Source organism: Hyperolius riggenbachi, chromosome 5 (assembly GCF_040937935.1).
Source record: "Hyperolius riggenbachi isolate aHypRig1 chromosome 5, aHypRig1.pri, whole genome shotgun sequence".
Classification (NCBI taxonomy): domain Eukaryota; kingdom Metazoa; phylum Chordata; class Amphibia; order Anura; family Hyperoliidae; genus Hyperolius; species Hyperolius riggenbachi.
The window spans coordinates 110,415,276-110,433,511 of record NC_090650.1 but is presented as its reverse complement, the minus strand read 5'-3'; the positions used below and the strand labels follow the sequence as shown (position 1 = coordinate 110,433,511).

Below are 18,236 nucleotides of genomic sequence, written 5' to 3'. Positions count from 1 at the left end.
CGTCAACTTGAAAATAAACGTATGAGACTGATTCTGGGTACACACCGAGATTTTATGGTCGATTTACTGTCAGATTATTTCCAACATGTCCAATTTGCTTTCCGATCGATTTCCTATTAAGGTTAACAGAAATTGATCGGAAAATGCTCGGAAATCGATCAGAAAGCAACTTGGACATGTTGAAAATCGATCTGACAGTAAATCAACCATAAAATCTCATAGTGTGTACCCAGCATGACATACAGCAAACTAAGTGAAAAAACTCACTTCAGGTTTGATACAAACCTAAGCAGAGGGAATTCTCTGTAGTTCCTGCACTATTCCCAGATTGACCTTATTAGACCTGCTAGGTCTTGACCACTCCTCAGGCAACCTTTTTCCACAGTAGTTCTGAAGATGAGTGCAGTACGGACGTGCTTGTCTTCAGGACTACTATGGGACACGAGTAGTTCCAAAGGAATATCAAAGGGCTGTTTGACCTAGCAGGCCGAATAACTTCAACGGGGGCTGACGCAGGAGCGACGTGAGAGATCGGGGACCAGGAATGCTCTATGGCAGGGCTTCCCAACAGTTTCCTCGTGCCACCAACAGTGCATTGCTTGTGGTTTTCTGTAAAACATGCACTGTTGGTGGTAATTGAGGACAGGTTGAGAAGCCCTGCTGTATGGTATCCAGAGCCTTCCCCGCTACTTAGGCAAGTATCTAACCTGAAGTATCGTACTAATAGCAAATCGTACTTTCCTGGAGTACGATCTTCTATTAAAAATTCTAATTGGCAGCCAAATCAGTTTACCGCATTTTGTAGTCTCTGTGCCTTCCATTGCTTCTGATCTCCTCTTCATCCCTTTCATTTTCCATAAATCTATATATCACTGCGGTTTCACACTGAACTCCTCCATTTTATACCATTGATTCTTGTTAGTAAGACTTGACATTTTGAAGAGTAACGTATTTGCTTTTGTTCCGTTTACATTGGGTATGAAAATCTATTTCAGAATAATAGTTTGTGTTTTTCTTTTGTCACTGTCAGGAAGGAGATCCAGCTTACACCAGTCTGATGAGAACTCTGACAGTGAATCTGCACCCGACTCAAATTTGTTTAAAAATGTGTCCATGAGGCGGCGGCCTTCCAATTTAAATATATGCATAGAGGAGTCCCCTGTGGACGAGATTCTGGTAGAACAGGACCCCTTCCCTGAACCGGCCACCACCGCGCCTGTGGAAATATGCTTGGATAAGGTCAGCAATGATGACATAATGGATACTTGCCTTGACCAGAGTCCTACAAAAGATGAAATTGCTCCATTTACAGAATTATCAGAACTGCTAAGTTCAACACCTGAGCCCAAACCAAAGCCAATTCCTAAAGGCAAAAGTGAGTCACGGCCAGGAAGAGACAGAGTTAAAAGGGGCAAAGCAGATGGAGGCAATACAGTCCAACTGAAAAAGCCATGGGAAAAGCCAAAAACGAGGGCTAGATCCAAAAGCAGGGAGAGGGGTGGAAGCAAGCCAGCTGTTTCAAAGGACAAAATGAACAGTTCTCTAAATTCAGGTGGCGCATATGACTTTGCCTTAGAAGAGAGCATACATGTCACTCCTTTCCGCCAGAACAAGCAGAGCAGTAATGCGGAAAACAATATAGAACCAGAGAAAGATGGTAAAGAAAGCAGCAGTGAAGAAGACCTAGATGACAGTTTATATGTCCCCTATAAGGAAAAATCAAGACGTCCAAGCAGTGGGCAGAATCAAACCTCTCTTCCTTCAAGACCTAGATCGAAAAGAAACAAGCCACAGTTGGCTGAGAAGAAAGAAAACATTAGTGATCACGCTAAACAAGGTTTGTCTTCTGGCTTTCCTGGTACCAGTTTACTCCTTTTCCAAATAGCACAGGGATGTCAAATCGGCCCTTCGATCACACTTTTGACACCGCTCAAATTGATGGGTCTGAATCAGGAAAGGTGTGGTCCATCAGTTAGAACACATTCCTCTCTTTCTCAGTCCATCCTAAACACTGGCATGGATTTGGCCCTCCAGGCCTGGAGTTTGACACCTGTGATATAGCAGAAGTGACGCCCCCCCCCCCCAACTTTTCCAGTTAAAATATAGTTTGGGATATACTTGCCGTATAAGACTACCCCCTCTTCTAACGCACACCAAATAAAAATTAAAAAAACACCATAGACTGTGGCTATGTATGAACAGATACTGGTGCTATACTGTATGTGGTACCCAGTATATAACAGTATATAGATAATTGACTAATTGGATTGGTCAACTCTCCCTCTCACTAAGTGGATTGGTCAGCTCTACCTGTTTATCAGAGCAGTATGGAAGAATAGATTGTGATGTGCCCATAAAACACGCCTCTTCCACCAGTCTGGCCCACCCTTGCATCCTCTTTACCTCCTCTGCCTCTCACACATGTACGCCTGCACCGCTTCACTACAGTCCTCAGCAGCGAGATCTGAGAGGCGGTAACAGGATAGGGCTTATCACCCGGCACCAATGACACCCGGTGTATAAGACGACCCCTGACTTTTCAGATGATTGTCAAGGGTTAAAAAGTAGTCTTATACGCCAGAGTATACTGTAATAGGAAACTTGAAGTAAGGGGAATATGGAAGATTTTGCTGTCCATTTTTGAAGTCAACCTGATGCAGCACCTAAGTGAGAGTAGCCACTAAAATGATGCTCTCCAATAACAGTAAAACTCTTCTCTAACTCACTTTTGTGGGCAAGAAAAGCATTTGGATTATATTATATTGTATCAAAAGTGATCTTCGCACAAAAAAATAGTATTCCCCAAAAATATTTTGTATTAAATAAAAAAAAAGTTTTCATTGGTGACATGACACAGCAGTGTACAGTAACTCTTGTCATGCTGCTGCATTCAGTTCCCCCGTTCAGCCTCCGCCTAAGGTGTTGCCATGTTCAGCTAAGAAACAGGGTAGTGATCATGCTATCGCAGGGGGGCCTAGAGGCTTTGGGGGCTCCTCTTACTCCCTCTCCGCAAGTGCAGCCAGTTAGCATAAAACCTCCCTGTTTGCTCACAAAAACCATGTGAGTGTGTATTTTTTTCTGCTTCCAGACACTGCTTCACAGCAGAAAACTCTCTGCTGCCATTTGCCAGCTCCTGATCATGTGACCCGCATGGGGTTCGGGGACCAAGGGGGCGCCATGCTATCATTTTTGCAGGAGGGGCCTATTAAGTCTAGTTACGCCCCTGGTAGTGATGTTAGATGCTAGCCCTGCTTCCTCCTGTGAGCCTCCTCTGCACATCCTCTGTAAGTTGTGCCTGCACACAAGAATGTGCGGCTCTCCGTGGCAACGGGGCACCTTTCCTCCTCATGGCTTTGAACTTCCGTCTCCTGTCACAGTGGGGCTGCATGTATTGAAATACAGCGGTGGCGAGAGGCGTCCTGTTGCCACAGAGAGCTGGCCCTTCTCGTCCGTAGGCTGATAGGGAGATACGGGACAGAATTGCAGCGGTGGCAGCAGCGAGAGGGGCATGGTTAACTTGCATGCACAGTTCCCAAGATTCCTTATCCCAAGAGTCTTTGCTCCACATTTCTATGCCTATTTTTCACAGTTGGGGGAGGATGGGGATAACAAATTTTGGAATGTAAAGTAAGATACATTATAAAAGAATAATTATATTTGTATCACATACAATGTTTAAGTTTAAATAACTTTTACAGCACAGTTATGATTTTAAAGTGTCACTGAAGCGAAAAAAAATGAATGAATTGTATGTGTAGTACGGATAATTAATAGGACAAAGAAAAGTCTCCTAATTTTATTTTCAGTTAAATAGCTTTATTTTTATAACATTTCTTCATTCCCTAATGTTTGCAGTTTACAAACTACACTCTGTATTTTAAACTATGAAACAGAGCAGAGCTAATGACCCTTTGGACTTTCCTGCAGTTTCCTGCAGTAAAACCTTAAACAAGAAACAGTGAGAGGTTGAGAAGTGCTTCAGAAAACAGCACTGTAGCCGACCAAGCTTGGTCAGAGAGGAGTCCAGAGAAGCATAGATAACTGAAGTTTAACTCTTCCTGTACTGGAAACAATGAGACTCATATCTGTGCTACCAATGTTCTATTTCTTAGCTATACTACACATAGTAATCATTTATTTCATAAGTTTTTCGCTTCAGATACCCTTTATTGCTCGGTTTTGGAAATATTATTTGCACAAAAATGTAAACTATATTTTGATGTTCTGCAAGTTTAAAATTACATAATGATCAACCAATGTTTATTATATTGTAAAAGAGACTGCAAACATTTGTTTCATCTTTTATAGATGTGGGTAAAGGAAAGAAAAATCAGACAAGTAGCAAAATTGCAGCAGGCAGTGGAGTGAAAGAACCTGATGAAAGAAGCAAGAATTCCTCATCAAAATCTGCTCAGAATGAAGCACTTGATCAAGCTGTAGACATTCCTGTTGATCAAGACAACCCTGTCTTCCCTACCGACAAAAGTAATATGCAAGTCTTATTTACTACTGTTGCAATTGTTACTGTTATACTGTATATCAGGGGTGCCCACACTTTTTCGGCTCGCGAGCTACTTTTAAATTTGCCGAGGCCAGGAGATCTACCAACGACCCAAATGCTCAGAACGCGCCCCCCCTCCGGCGTAGGTTAGCCAGGTGTATGTGCCTGCAGCATAGGTTACGTCCCCTCAGTATAGGTTAGCCTGGTATATGGGCACTCAGTATAGGTTAGCCAGGTATATGGGCCCCCAGTGTAGGTTAGCCAGGTATATGGGCCCCCAGTGTAGGTTAGCCAGGTATATGGGCCCCCAGTGTAGGTTAGCCAGGCATATGGGCCCCCAGTGTAGGTTAGCCAGGCATATGGGCCCCCAGTGTAGGTTAGCCAGGCATATGGGTCCCCAGTGTAGGTTAGCCTGGCATATGGGTCCCCAGTGTAGGTTAGCCAGGTATAGGGGCCCCCAGTGTAGGTTAGCCAGGTATAGGGGCCCCCAGTGTAGGTTAGCCAGGTATAGGGGCCCCCAGTGTAGGTTAGCCAGGTATAGGGGCCCCCAGTGTAAGCTTAGCCAGGTATAGGGGTCCCCAGTGTAGGTTAGCCAGGTATAGGGGTCCCCAGTGTAGCTTAGCCAGGTATAGGTACCTGCAGCGTAGGTTAGCCAGGGTCCTCTGGACTCTTGGAACGTCCGGCAGGCAGGCCCCTCACCAATAAGAATGCCGGGGAGAAGACGGCAAGACGCGGCGAGGAGAGGGGCGGCGCAGCCGCTACGTCATGGCTGGGGGCGGCGCCGGGCATGTTACAAGCACGCACGTTGCAGGCTGCCCGGCGCCACCCCCAGCCATGACGTAGCGGCCGCGCCGCCTCTCTCCTCCCTCTCTGCTCGCCGCGTCTTCTGACTCTTCTCCCCTGCATTCTTATTGGCCGGCAGCTAAACATGCTGCTGGCCGCAAAATTTAAAGAGACGCAGCCAAGAGGCCGCGATTTACCAAGAAGGTGGTCGCGATCTACCGGTAGATCGCGATCGACGTATTGGGCAGCCCTGCTGTATATGCTCGACTGTAAGTCAACCTCACTACTTGACCCTCTGGAACAAACCCTCCAAGTGCTGCAATTATCCCCTCAACCTTCCTCTTCCTCCTTAAAGAGACTCCGTAACAAAAATTTCATCCGGTTTTCTTCCATCCTACAAGTTCCAAAATCTATTCTAATGTGCTCTGGCTTACTGCAGCACGTTCTACTATCACCATCTCTGTAATAAATCAACTTATCTCTCTCTTGTCAGACTTGTCAGCCTGTGTCTGGAAGGCTGCCAAGTTCTTCAGTGTTGTGGTTCTGTGATGCATCTCCCCCCTCCAGGCCCCTCTCTGCACACTGCCTGTGTGTTATTTAGATTAGTGCAGCTTCTCTCTGCTCTATTATCTTTTACAAGCTGGATAATTCCTCCTCTGAGCTGGCTGGGCTTTCACATACTGAAGAATTACATACAGGCAGAGCTGTCTGCACTCTGCAGGAAGAAACAGCCTGACACTTCAGTGGAAGATAGCTGCAGGGGGAAAGAAACACACAAATGATCTTTTGAGATTAAAAAGGAAGGCTGTATACAGCCTGCTTGTGTATGGATGTATTTTCTATGTGTACATCAACCTACTTCCTGTTTTGGTGGCCATTTTGTTTGTTTACAAACAAACTTTTTAAAACTGTTTTTAACCACTTTTAATGCGGCGGGGAGCGGCGAAATTGTGACAGAGCGTAATAGGAGATGTCCCCTAACGCACTGGTATGTTAACTTTTGTGCGATTTTAACAATACAGATTCTCTTTAAAGGATACCACAACTGACATGTGGCATAATGAGATAGACATGGGTATGTACAGTGCCTAGCACACAAATAACTATGCTGTGTTCCTTTTTTTCTTTCTCTGCCTGAAAGAGGTAAATATCAGGTATGTAAGTGGCTGACTCAGTCCTGACTCAGACAGGAAGTGACTACAGTGTGACCTTCACTGATAAGAAATTCCAAGTATAAAACACTTTCCTAGAAGAAAATGGCTTCTGAGAGCAAGAAAGAGATAAAAAAGGGGGAAATTCTTATCATTGAGGGTCACACTGTAGTCACTTCCTGTCTGAGTCAGGACTGAGTCAGCCACTTACATACCTGATATTTACCTCTTTCAGGCAGAGAAAGAAAAAAAGGAACACAGCATAGTTATTTGTGTGCTAGGCACTGTACATACACATGTCTATCTCATTATGTCACATTTCAGTTGTGGTATCCTTTAAGGCAAGTACACACGCCATACTTTTTCAAACGACGAGTCCGTCAGACCCTCCCGCAGTGCGGTCGTTCTGCCGACAGTTGCACATGGGTACACGCTGTCAGCAGACTGATAAGACTGTTTTTGACTGATCCGCCGAGCGGATTCCCTGCACATTAGCTATTCTTAAATGAAACATCAGGGATTAAGTATTAAAATTAGCTTTAATTACCTTGGGCTTCCTCCAGCCCCTGACAGCCGACATGTCCCTTGCTGCAGCTCCGGTGTCCGCCGATCCCCTCCTTTGCAGATGCTGACCTTGCCTGGTCTGACTGGAAATTGCATGATGTGTACCAGGTGTCAGGCTCTGTCTTAAAAGGAACCCAAGGTGAGAAGCAGATGGAGGCTGCCATATTTATTTCCTTTTAATGGACACGCAAGGTGAAAATAAGCAAATGAAATAAACAATTACGGTATCTATCCTCCTCCTAAAAAAGACTTTTTAAGATATTCCAGTTTTATTTTATATTTAAATATAGTTTAAGTTCTTACTGTTTTATTGTTTTTCCTCAATGGCACATTCATGGAAGTATGCCAGAGCTAAAATCTATGAACTATTGAATTTTTTTTTAATCTTTTTCCTGCTTTCAGAAGCCATTTTCTGCTAGGAAAGTGTTTTCTCAGTCAGAGTAAGAAAAAAATGAACACAGCATAGTTATGTGTGCTAGGCACTGTACATACATATGTCTTTCTTATCATGTCCCCTCGGATATCCTTTAAACAATACCAGTTGCCAGGGAGTCCTGCTGATCTATTTGGTTGCAGCAGTGTCTAAATAACACCTGAAACAAGCATGCAGCTAATCTTGTCAAACACCTTATCTGCTGCATGCTTGTTCAGGGTCTATGGCTAAAATTATTAGAGGCAGAGGATCCGCAGGATAGCCAGGTAACTGATATTGCTTAAGCGGACATTAATATGGCAGCCTCCATATCCCACTGTCCTTCAGTTGTCCTTTAAGCTTCACTGGAGAAGTCTTACTTAGTGGCTTCTTGATCTCACAAATGACTTTGTACCAACTGTCCTGCACATTTGTAAGTTGAGGTTTTTAATCTGTTGAGTTTGTTGATTTGAGTTATTGTACTTTTTGTAGCCATTTAAAGGGATCGACTTGCTGGCATTAATGTAAAGCCAACCTACTATTACTTGTCAACATCAAATGTGCAGCCTCTCATGAGACAGGCAGTCAAACATGAGTAAAAAAACACAGAACTGTAGTGGTTTCAGGGAGATTGCAACTATAGTTGTGCACAGACCTGTGGCGCTAAAACTATCATTTATAATGTTTTGGCCATGACCAAGTCATTTTATAACAAGGGCTGTGGAGTTGGTAAAAAATCATCCGACTCCTCAGTTTATGAAACAACCGACTCAGACTCCAGGTACCCAAAATTGCTACAACTCCTCGACTCCTACTCCACAGCCCCTTGCATGGCTATGGAGTGGGTACAAAAATACTCCGACTCCACTGACCTCCAGCTCCAGGTACTCAAAAATTGCTCTCAACTAAAACGCCACAGCCCTGTTTATAACCACATTAGCAAATCATTTTATAACTGCTCTAACAGGGCTGTGGAGTCGTCACAAAAATCATCCAACTCCTCAGTTTATGAAAATTCCGACTCCAGGTACCCAAAATGACTCCTTGACTCCGACTCCTTATGCTACATACACACTTGAGATAAGTCTTTGGAAAAGGCAAGATCACAGACCAATTTTACCCCCTTCCATGTAGTATGAGAGCCATACTCTACACACTCTATTCTATGGAGCTGCACTCCCCATCAGATAAAATCTTTGCAAGATGCTGCACACAAAGACGCCCGTACACATTCAAAAGATCATTATCTGCAAAAGATCTGTTCCTGCAAATTCATAGTCTAAAATCTGCAGATCCTCATACACACCCTGTTTAACAGACTTCATCTGCATATCTGGCAATCATCTGCAGATCTGAAAATCCATCCTGGTGGATATGATCTGCAAATGATTGTCTGTTAAACCAAGTGTGTATGAGGATCTGCAGATATCATAGACTATGAATGCATTTTGCAGGAATGGATCTTTTGCAGGAACAGATCTTTTGCAGATAATGATCTTTTGAATGTGTACGGGCATCTTTGTGTGCAGCATCCTGCAAAGGTTTTATCTGATGGGGAGTGCAGCTCCATAGAATAGACTGTGTGTAAAGTATGGCTCTCATACTACATGGAAGGGGGTAAAATTGGTCTGTGATCTAGCCTTTTCCAAAGACTTTTATCTCAAGTGTGTATGTAGTATAAAGGTGGCCATACATGGTACAATTTTTTTCATCTAATCTTACCATTTCTATGTAGTATAAGGGTTAATTAAGTGAATATATTGAAAGGATAATTTAGGCAGTTCCCTTATATTACATAGAAATGGTAAGATTGGATGAAAAAAATTGTACCATGTATGGCCACCATCAGTCTAATACTTACCAGGGCTGTGTATTCGGTACAAACATCATCCGAATCCCGACTCAGACTCTCAGTTTATGAAACCACAAACTCTGACTCCAGGTGCCCAAAATTGCTCCAACACCCGACTCCACAGCCCTGTGCTCTAATAAGTGGTTCAAATTGCCTGCCAGTGACACATAAAAATGTTTTATTTTTAAAGGGTTTTTTTTTTTGTTTTTTGTTTTTTGCTCTTTATTTTACAAGGACAGGGATTTTAGGCTGATTTTACTTTATTTTATTTTGTTACATTTTGCAATAGTTATCCCAGTAATTCAGCATTACTTTTGTATCTTTCAGATGAGCATGAAGGTGCAATACCAAGAATTAGCCTTTCTGATGTCACCAATTTGATGTCGTCCTTTTCCAATGCAGATGGCAAAAAGCGCTCCAGTTCCTATATAAGGAAAAGGAGGTGTACAGGAGTTGTGAACTACGCGGAGCCAAGTCTCACCAAGTGAGTGAAATTATTTTTTGTATCTCTGTATTGATACTGCTTGCATTAGACTTTACATATAGCTAGTTAGGAGTTTAGCCTTGTACACACATTGGGTTACTGTTGTCTAGATGGGGTGCCAAAGGATGCTGGGTTCATACTATGCCTGATAACGGACTGTTTTCCTCAATTACCATATAAATGTATCTTTTGTTAACAAGAAGGTAGATGGTTCTGCATAATGTCCAAAAACTACAAAATATTTATTGTGGCCGTATCCATATAAAATCAGATATTCACAAAATGCTGAAATGTTTCGGACCAGTGTGGTCCTTAATAATACAAATGTGCTTTTGTGAGTATCGGTGTTTTTATATGGATATGTTCACAATAAAGATTTTGTAGTTTTTTGGACATTGTGCGGATCCATCTACCTTCTTGTTTACTGCTCATCGAATTGGCTTTTCTGGGTCGAGCACTGTCCTGTCCCTGAGTTGAGCATTTTTTCCATATCTTTTAACACGTGCAGGGATGGGCTCACGGGTCCGTAAGGTCTCTAATTTGTAATTAAAATGAAAGTTAATTGCAGCAGCTGTGCGGCTAGATAAGGGGTTATTTACCCACAATTCCGCCGTCATGCCTGTGCTCCAAATAGCTTGCACGCGTCCTATTGGACGCGTTGCAAGCCTCACCATGGTGCGCTTACGGCTGCGGCAATTAAGGCTAATTTTAATTACGAATTCGAGTCCTTACAGACTGATGATTACCTGTGAGCCCATCCCTGAACACGTGTTGGTTGGTACCTTGCAGTGGCAAAACACAAAGTCCGGATGCTGCAATGCTTTTCTGGGCAAACCAAATACTCCCCACCTATGGTGCCCTTGGCTGCTGTTTTATCTTTCACAGAGAAAAGCTAATTTATTTTATTTGAAAACTCATGTCCCTAAACCTGTCACATGAATAGAGAAGACTTGGCTAATAGGAGCAACTGATGCGATACAGTCAGTAGTGACCAAATCCTTATTTATTCAGTATCCGAGACACCGATCTATTCCATAACCAACTAATCGTTTCAGGCCCTGAGGGGGTCCCCTTTGTCAAGGTAACAGCACAGAATGGTAACCATGAATGTGAATAGACAAGCATATAAGCAGTAAGGTTCAACAAAGCCACTCCCTAAATTTTCAAATTTGTCGCTTCAAAACCCAAATTGGCATATGACAACAAGTGTGTGACACTTTGCACAAAGCAATGTTTGCTGGGGGGGGGGGGGGGGGGGGTGTTCACCTGTCGGTTTCATCTGTCTGTTTCATTTCAGTTGCAGCCTGATTAGGAGCACTGCCAATTTTTTGTTCTTTAGAAAATGTGTAGACCATTTGTGGCTTGCAGCCCCAGGTTTAAACTGTTTTAAATGTTAACGTACATACACACGTCTGATTTTTCCAAACAACCTGTTGTTCAGACCAGTAGTTTGGACGTCAAATTGGGCAAGTGTACAAACGATTGTTCAGCTGATAAGACTGGTTTTGACCGATCCACCGAGTGGATCCGTCAAAACCAGCGTTTTGTATGAACGACCGGTCGTTTGGAAAAATAAGACGTGTGTACACCTTTAGTGGTTAGGCCTCTTCTGTGAGGGCACATCAACGTAGTGGAAGACTCTAGTACTGATTAATCTGCACACAAACTGTTTCTGGAAGCTAACGTCCTCTTATTTGCTGCATCTGTTTTGAATGCAAGTTGTGTAATCTGCCCGTGTTTTGGGCTCTGCACATCTATGCAGCTGGTCAATTCCGGTGCAGCCTCCATTTGCAAGCGCTGCCCATTTCCTCCTGTTGTACTTTTAACAATTGCGTACCACACAGGGTGTGTATCACTCAGAGGGGCACAGCAGTGATTGAGGCGATTTCCTATACATTATTTGGTTGAACTTTTTTCTTTTACATGAGGTGTTTCTGAGACCTGGTTTTTTTTTATTTATTTATTTATTTATTTTTTTATTTCAGAAAACTTCGCAGAGGTGATCCATTTACTGATACTGAATTTTTAAGTTCTCCAATTTTCAAGAAATGTGATCAGAAGAGAAAATCTCTGAATAGAAAATCATTAGCAAGATACAATGAAGCCTTTGTTGGCTGTGGGAGATGACTTGTGAGATGCAAACGGACTTCCGGAGAATGATGCTTGTACATACTACAGGACCATCTTGCCTCTTGGTCTTTTTTTTTTTCACTTGCAGTGTTTCTCCAACCAACTGTTCACACAGACAGCTAAACCGCATTGCTGAGGTTCTCCTTACCTCACCCTTGTGAGCAAAACCTGCTCTGTTGGTGGCATCTGATAAGTGCTTTTGCACACACTGTTCTACGTATAAATTGCTGCAGTCACTGTAAATAGATTTCTGCAAAGCCGTTATATTAAATATACTTTACTCCAATATAAACTAATATTTTCCCCTGAAATGTATTATAAAAATAAATTTCAGCTTTTATTCAACACAGTAGCCACTGTTCCTCCCCACTTGAGAGTTCATAAACAGAGCTTGAGGGAAGTGTCCCATATGGCTTTGTATTCTCACTCCATTTGTCACTCAAGCATTGCTTACTGCCGCATCCTTCAATTTTCAACTTTGTTGTGGTCATGGCATCACACAGGGCAGTCAGTGCCATTGAGGCAAAGGGGGCAATTGCCTCAGGGCCCCCAACCGCTGCCGGGCCGCCGTGCAACTGGACTCCCCAGGTGGTCTTCCCACAACTGTTCCTGAATCCCCGTGGCCGCTGCATGGTGTGCAGCTGAAATGTAATAGCTCACTTGTCCTAGCTGCTGCTCCATCTGTGCTCTTCATTCCCTGCCTGCCTCTTCTCCATGACCCGGCACAGATTAACGTATAACATTCGCTGCATGCAGAAGAGGCGGGCAGCGGGGCTGAAGAAAGAGCACAGATGGAGCAACCACCGGGACAGGTGAGCTAGTAGGGGGGTCCCGGCAGAGGCTACCAGGGAGCAGACACCCCCATCCCCCGATACCCCCCCCCCCCCCCCCCCCACTGGGTGGTGACCAGTAGGGGTGACAACTGGCTCAAGGACTCCTGTGACTAACTTGCCAGGGTGGCATAGTGGTCCTCAAGTTACCTTTCCCCCGGGGCACCCATGCTACTTAAACTGGTCCTACCATCACATAACCAAGAGGCTATATGTTGTATGATATGGGCAGCGGCTAAATGGAGACTGGAGTCCCAGCAGGTAGAGTGAAGAAGGGTAAGATATCAGTATGCAAAAAGGCACCATGAAATTTGGGCACCTGTGAATAGCCAATAGTAGAATATCGGTAACATTTACCAATATACTTTTTTACAGTAGAAATTATGAAAATATTGGTAAATGTTACCGATATTTTACTATAGCATTTTATTATGTAAGGGTGACCAGTAACAATATCCCCAGGAGGTAGAATCATGTGGGGAAAATAACAAACAAGGGCTTTTGACTTATACCCGAGTCATCTAGTTTTACCTGGTTTCTCAGCTAGAAATGGGAATCTTGGTTTATTTTAGAGTAGGATTGTAGTTGAGTATATATAAAATCTTCAAACATTTGTAAATATTTAAGTGTAAATGATTTTTGTTTTTTCTCCTCCATGCAGCTCCTTTGTATGTTTTAGTAATCTCTCAGAAAATGCACTTGAAATTGGGAACAGTGAGGACATGCCTCATAAAAATACCTTTTTTGTATTTTATTTGTTAAACTTTCCTGAAGCTCTGACTTTACTGATTAAACATTTTTTTTTTACTTTCTATGTGCTTGAATGGGGGTTATACAGCAACATGTCATTGTGTTGAAGGGTTATTTAAGTAAATAAGAAAAGCAGTCTAACTTACCTGGGGCTTCTTGCAGCTCTCTGCAGTCATCCTGTGCCCGTGCCGTCCTTCCGCAACTCTCCAGCCAACAGCGACGACCTCCCTGAAGCTGGCCGGCCGCAGCCAATAGGAGGCTACTGCGCAGGCGTGGCCCCGAGCCGTGAGCACCCTGATCACACTCCCATTGCTGGGAGCGTTCTGTGCATGTGCAGTAACTATTTTCCCCATACTGCGCAGAACACCTGCAATGCATGGAGACGCAGCTGGGAATGGGGGAAGCAAATTGTCAACATTTTGTGCTTTGTACACCAATAAATGTGGTTGGTTTATTTTTATGTTCAACAAGCTAATGTCATGGCTGTGTCCTCCTGGATCATGTTAATAAGATATCATCTTTAGAGATGAGTGTAATGTTCTTGGAACAGTTAATCATTCTGTCTACTTCTCTCTAAAGTCATGTACACACTTATTTCTTTTGGGGAGAGACAGTTGTTCATGATCATATTGTCTGGAAATGTAAAGTGTGTTACCAGTGTTCCCCTATCTCTCTGGTCTCCCTCTAGCGATCTGACATGTCAGTTAGGGCTGGACTACTTGGATACTTTTAACTGATTAGTTGTTCTGCAGCAGTGCACTATGAAAAAGCTTTCAGTTTAAATGTCAGGCAGGGGTCATATTTGCTCAAAATCGTGTATATCTCATTAAGCCAGTTATTGTAAGCATCCTGTGTTCTCTCATCCGGGGCACGTGTGACTTCACCTGAAGTCGCCAATTACCGGAGCAGCCTGCGGGACTTCACAGACTACAGGGGGCTGAAGGAAGCCGCAGGTAAAATTTTTTTTTTTAATACTGCTCAGGGTCCCTTTAAAGCAGGGGTCTCAAACTCGCGGCCCTCGGTACAATATTTTGTGGCCTGTGTCGGCAAAAGCAAAAGAGACACAGAAGCAAACTCTTTTACCTTATAGTTAGCTTTAGTGCTCCCAAGTAATCCGCCGCATCCCCGCCGCTAAACGAGAGCTGCAGAGCCCCCAAATACCCCGGGCAAACATCCACGACTGCGCTGAGGGGCAGAGCTTCCAGCTGTAGCTCTGCCCCTCCTGACGTCAATCGCCGCCTCTCCCTGCCCCTCTCTGTGAAAGAAGGGTGAGAGGGGTGGGCAGAGGCGGCGAATGTCAGGAGGGGCAGAGCTGTAGCTGAAAGCTCTTCCCGTTCCAGGAAATGCTGGCGGATTGCCCCCCAGGCGATTTGAGGCCCTCGTTTTGCGGAGGGGACACTGCAGATTACTTGTAATGGGAGCACTGAAGCGAACTACAAGGTAGGACACTTGTTCAGAAGAAATAATTAAAACTGTTAATGACATTTGAGGACTTTTTTTGTGTGAAATCCCTTATGCGGCCCAGCCTCATCCTGACTTTGCCTCCTGCGGCCCCCAGGTAAATTGAGTTTGAGACCCCTGCTTTAAAGCTTTTTATGGGCTTTCATTTATATACAACTAAACTTAAACTAAAAAGTGTCAGATATCCCCTTCAGATTTTGAATGTGTGATGTGCACATGTCTTTTAGAAAGATCATTAGTAGGGTAAGAGAAGAGTTAAATGGTTTATTACACACTAAGCACAGAGGTTGCAGTGCTGTCCACTAGTGACTTAATGACTTAAAAGTCACACTTGTATGCAAATTATATGTAGCTTGGATCTAGGACAGAACTGTATTTGATTGGCCCAATTCCAAGCTTCATACAATTTGCATTACATTTGCAAATTGAAGTTATTTGCTTTTCATCGACAACCTCATAGGCTGCAGTAGGAGAAGGTGGTTCTTGGTCACATGATCTGCGCTATTCTATGGAATTAATTCCTACTCTGGCAATAAAAATCTACTGGATGCTGCCTGGCAAAAGCTAGACAAATACTTTCAGTACACACATGCAGTGTATAGATCTTTTGGTTTTATGAAGTAATGCAAATGTACTATCCTGTGCATTAAATGGAACTTAAAGTTAAAACAAGTTGCCAGTTAACCTAACCTGGGGCCTCTTCCAGTACCTGCAGTCCTTCTGTGCCCTCGCCATCATTCCACTCTTCTATGTTCAGCAGCAGCGCTTCTCTAAAACTGGCTGACTCTGGCGCACGCCTCCTCAATAGCAATCTTTATGTACTGCGCAGAATGCTTCCGTCCATGTTGGCTTCATCAGTAGGCTGTCAGAAGGGCGTTGCAGCTAAAGAGGAGCACGTAAAGTGTGTTTTTAAGGACCACTATTGCAAAAAAAATTTAAATCAGCGAAGGTGCTCTCCGCTGAAAAATTGAAGTACATTTTTCCCAGATTAAAGTGCGCTATAAATTACTTTTCTCTTATGCTCCTGTAGTGGTATTCTTAGGGTTTTCTTCATTTTGCAATAGTGGTCCTAAAAAATCCCCAGATTGAAGCTTTAGTTCACTTTCCTATTATTAATTTTTTTTGTTTCATTTATTTTTTTTAAATATACCGTAATTCAAAATGCAATTGCATATAATTTGAATGTTTTTGTTTTCTTTAAAAGGCCTTTACATGAGCCTTAACTTGCTTTAGTTCTAAGTTAGATGAGCCAGTTGCATTTAATATTGCTTGGTTCCCAAGAGAATGTTTGAAAAGCTGTAAGGGCTCTTTTATACAGGAAGCAGAAAGTGTTGAATCCACTGCCTCTCAGCTGTTCTTTTACACCACCTGATTAGTGCTCGGTACCAGTGGAGGACAGACCCCCACCCCATATGGAGTCACAGCTGAGCACTCTGCTTGTCATTGTTCTTGGCCACCAAGTAACACCACTGCGTGTCAAGCCCAAGGAGCACAGTTTAGCCTCCTGTATTAAAGAGGCCAATCTCAAAAAAACAAGTGAGCTGATATTTGGCATATTTTTATTTGAGCATGATACCAACAAGTATCCCAAATATCAGACTACATTCTGAAAGCACTGCAAAATATAACTGCATATTGTGTTGGACTGACATGGAGTGACTCCATAGAAGGTTCAAACTTTTTGCAGCGAATAACATGGGCAAACTTTTTTTTGTAAAATGAAATATAGATTATATATGATGTGCTCAATAACTTCATGGAACTCAACCTATGACCTGCAGATGTAATTCAGCCTGCCTGCAACATAACTTGTCTACCACATTACAGTATGTGAACAATTCAAATATACAATGGAATGTTCTGTAAAAATAAGTTGTATTGTCACACACAGTTTACATTGTTACAGTTATGTGGAGTTAAAGCAACCCTGAAGCATGAAAAAAAAAAAAAACTTGGATACACACCTAAGAAGTGGGAAGGCTCTGGATCCCATAGAGCCTTCCTGGTCTTCTCTCTGTGCCCTCATTCCACCGCTGCCCCACTGTGAAATGATTCCACCTGCAGACACAATGTCTTTCTCCCTCCTTGCAGAGCCTTCAGAAGTGCTTGTGTCACAGAGCACTTCCAAAGATGAGCATATCCATACTGCATATACATGAGTCCAGCCTCGCGCATGCGCAGTATGGATGCGCCCATCTTTGGAAGCACTAAGATGCAAGTTCTGAAACCCTCAAAGGAGTCCCAAAGGTGCCAATTTTGAATGGAGGACAGTGGTGGAATGAGGACATGGAGGACCTGAAAGATTCTCTTGGACCCAGAACCTTCCCTCTTTTAAAGGGAACCTGAGGTGAGAGGGATATGGAGGCTGCCATATTTATTTACTTGTAAACAATGCCAGTTGCCTGGCAGCCCTGTTGATCTGGCGTAAGTAGTGTGAGTCAAAACCCTGGAACAAGCATATGGCTAATTCAGTAAAACCTGAGTTACCTGATCTGATGCAAGCTTGTTCAGGGTCTATGACTAAAAGTATGAGACACAGGATCAGGAGGATTGCCAGGCAACTGGTAATGTTTAAAAGGAAATAAACATGGCAGCCTCCATATACCTCTCACCTCAATTTCCCTTCAAGGCGAGTAAGCCATTTGTTTTAGTTTTCTTTAAGATGCCCAATGATTTTTAAAACCTACTTAGGTGTATTATAACAAGGCCCTTCATTAATGTTTAAGATATTTTATGAATGTTGTATCTTGCACAGTTTTTACATTGTACTAATAAACTTTGATTTATATATATATAGATTATATATTTGGTGTCCATGTGGCTAACTAATATTAATAATGGAAATTATCCCTTTACAGTTCTGACTTACAAGGCAATACTTTAGATTGGCCTTTACAGTAAACCAGAGACCTTGCTACCTAAACATTTGATACATACCTGGGCGTCCAGCCGCAGTAACAGGCTCAGTCACGTCAGTCTGGGTCTACTGCGCATGCGTGGGAGGTCCGCGGATGCGCAGAAGACCCAGACTGGACCCGACTGAGCTTATTCCAGAGGCTGATCGAGAGGGACAGGATGGCGAGAGACTGACACATGCTTATGGGGCGTGAGGAAGCCCCAGGTAAGTATCAAATCTTTAGATAGTGAGGTCTCTGGTACACTAAGTGTGTGGATATATTTGTGCATTCATATACTGTATTTACAGTATACTAAGGCCCTCATACTGTATAAGTAAGAATAGCTGTAAGCTGAGCATGTGAACCTGCCATTCTTTTAGCAGATGGCATTTAATCTGCTGTGAAGCAAGAACAAAATTGT

The 18,236-nt window shown here is 43.2% G+C and overlaps 1 protein-coding gene across 4 annotated transcripts in view; it reads left to right on the top strand.

The window, feature by feature from the left end:
- The window catches only part of SGO1 (shugoshin 1), a 38,661-nt gene extending 23,954 nt beyond the window's left edge, over positions 1-14,707 (top strand). For 2 of the 4 annotated variants that reach the window (XM_068236128.1, XM_068236127.1), the window contains exons 7-10: positions 1,031-1,837; positions 4,309-4,485; positions 9,591-9,747; positions 11,733-12,169. In XM_068236128.1, the coding sequence (XP_068092229.1) occupies positions 1,031-1,837; positions 4,309-4,485; positions 9,591-9,747; positions 11,733-11,874 (1,283 nt within the window). In that variant the 3' untranslated portion in view covers positions 11,875-12,169. Of the gene's footprint in view, positions 1-1,030; positions 1,838-4,308; positions 4,486-9,590; positions 9,748-11,732; positions 12,170-13,619 lie in introns of those variants that run through there. The other 2 variants (XM_068236129.1, XM_068236130.1) reach the window with 2 other exon arrangements.
- The last annotated feature ends 3,529 nt before the right edge of the window (positions 14,708-18,236 follow it).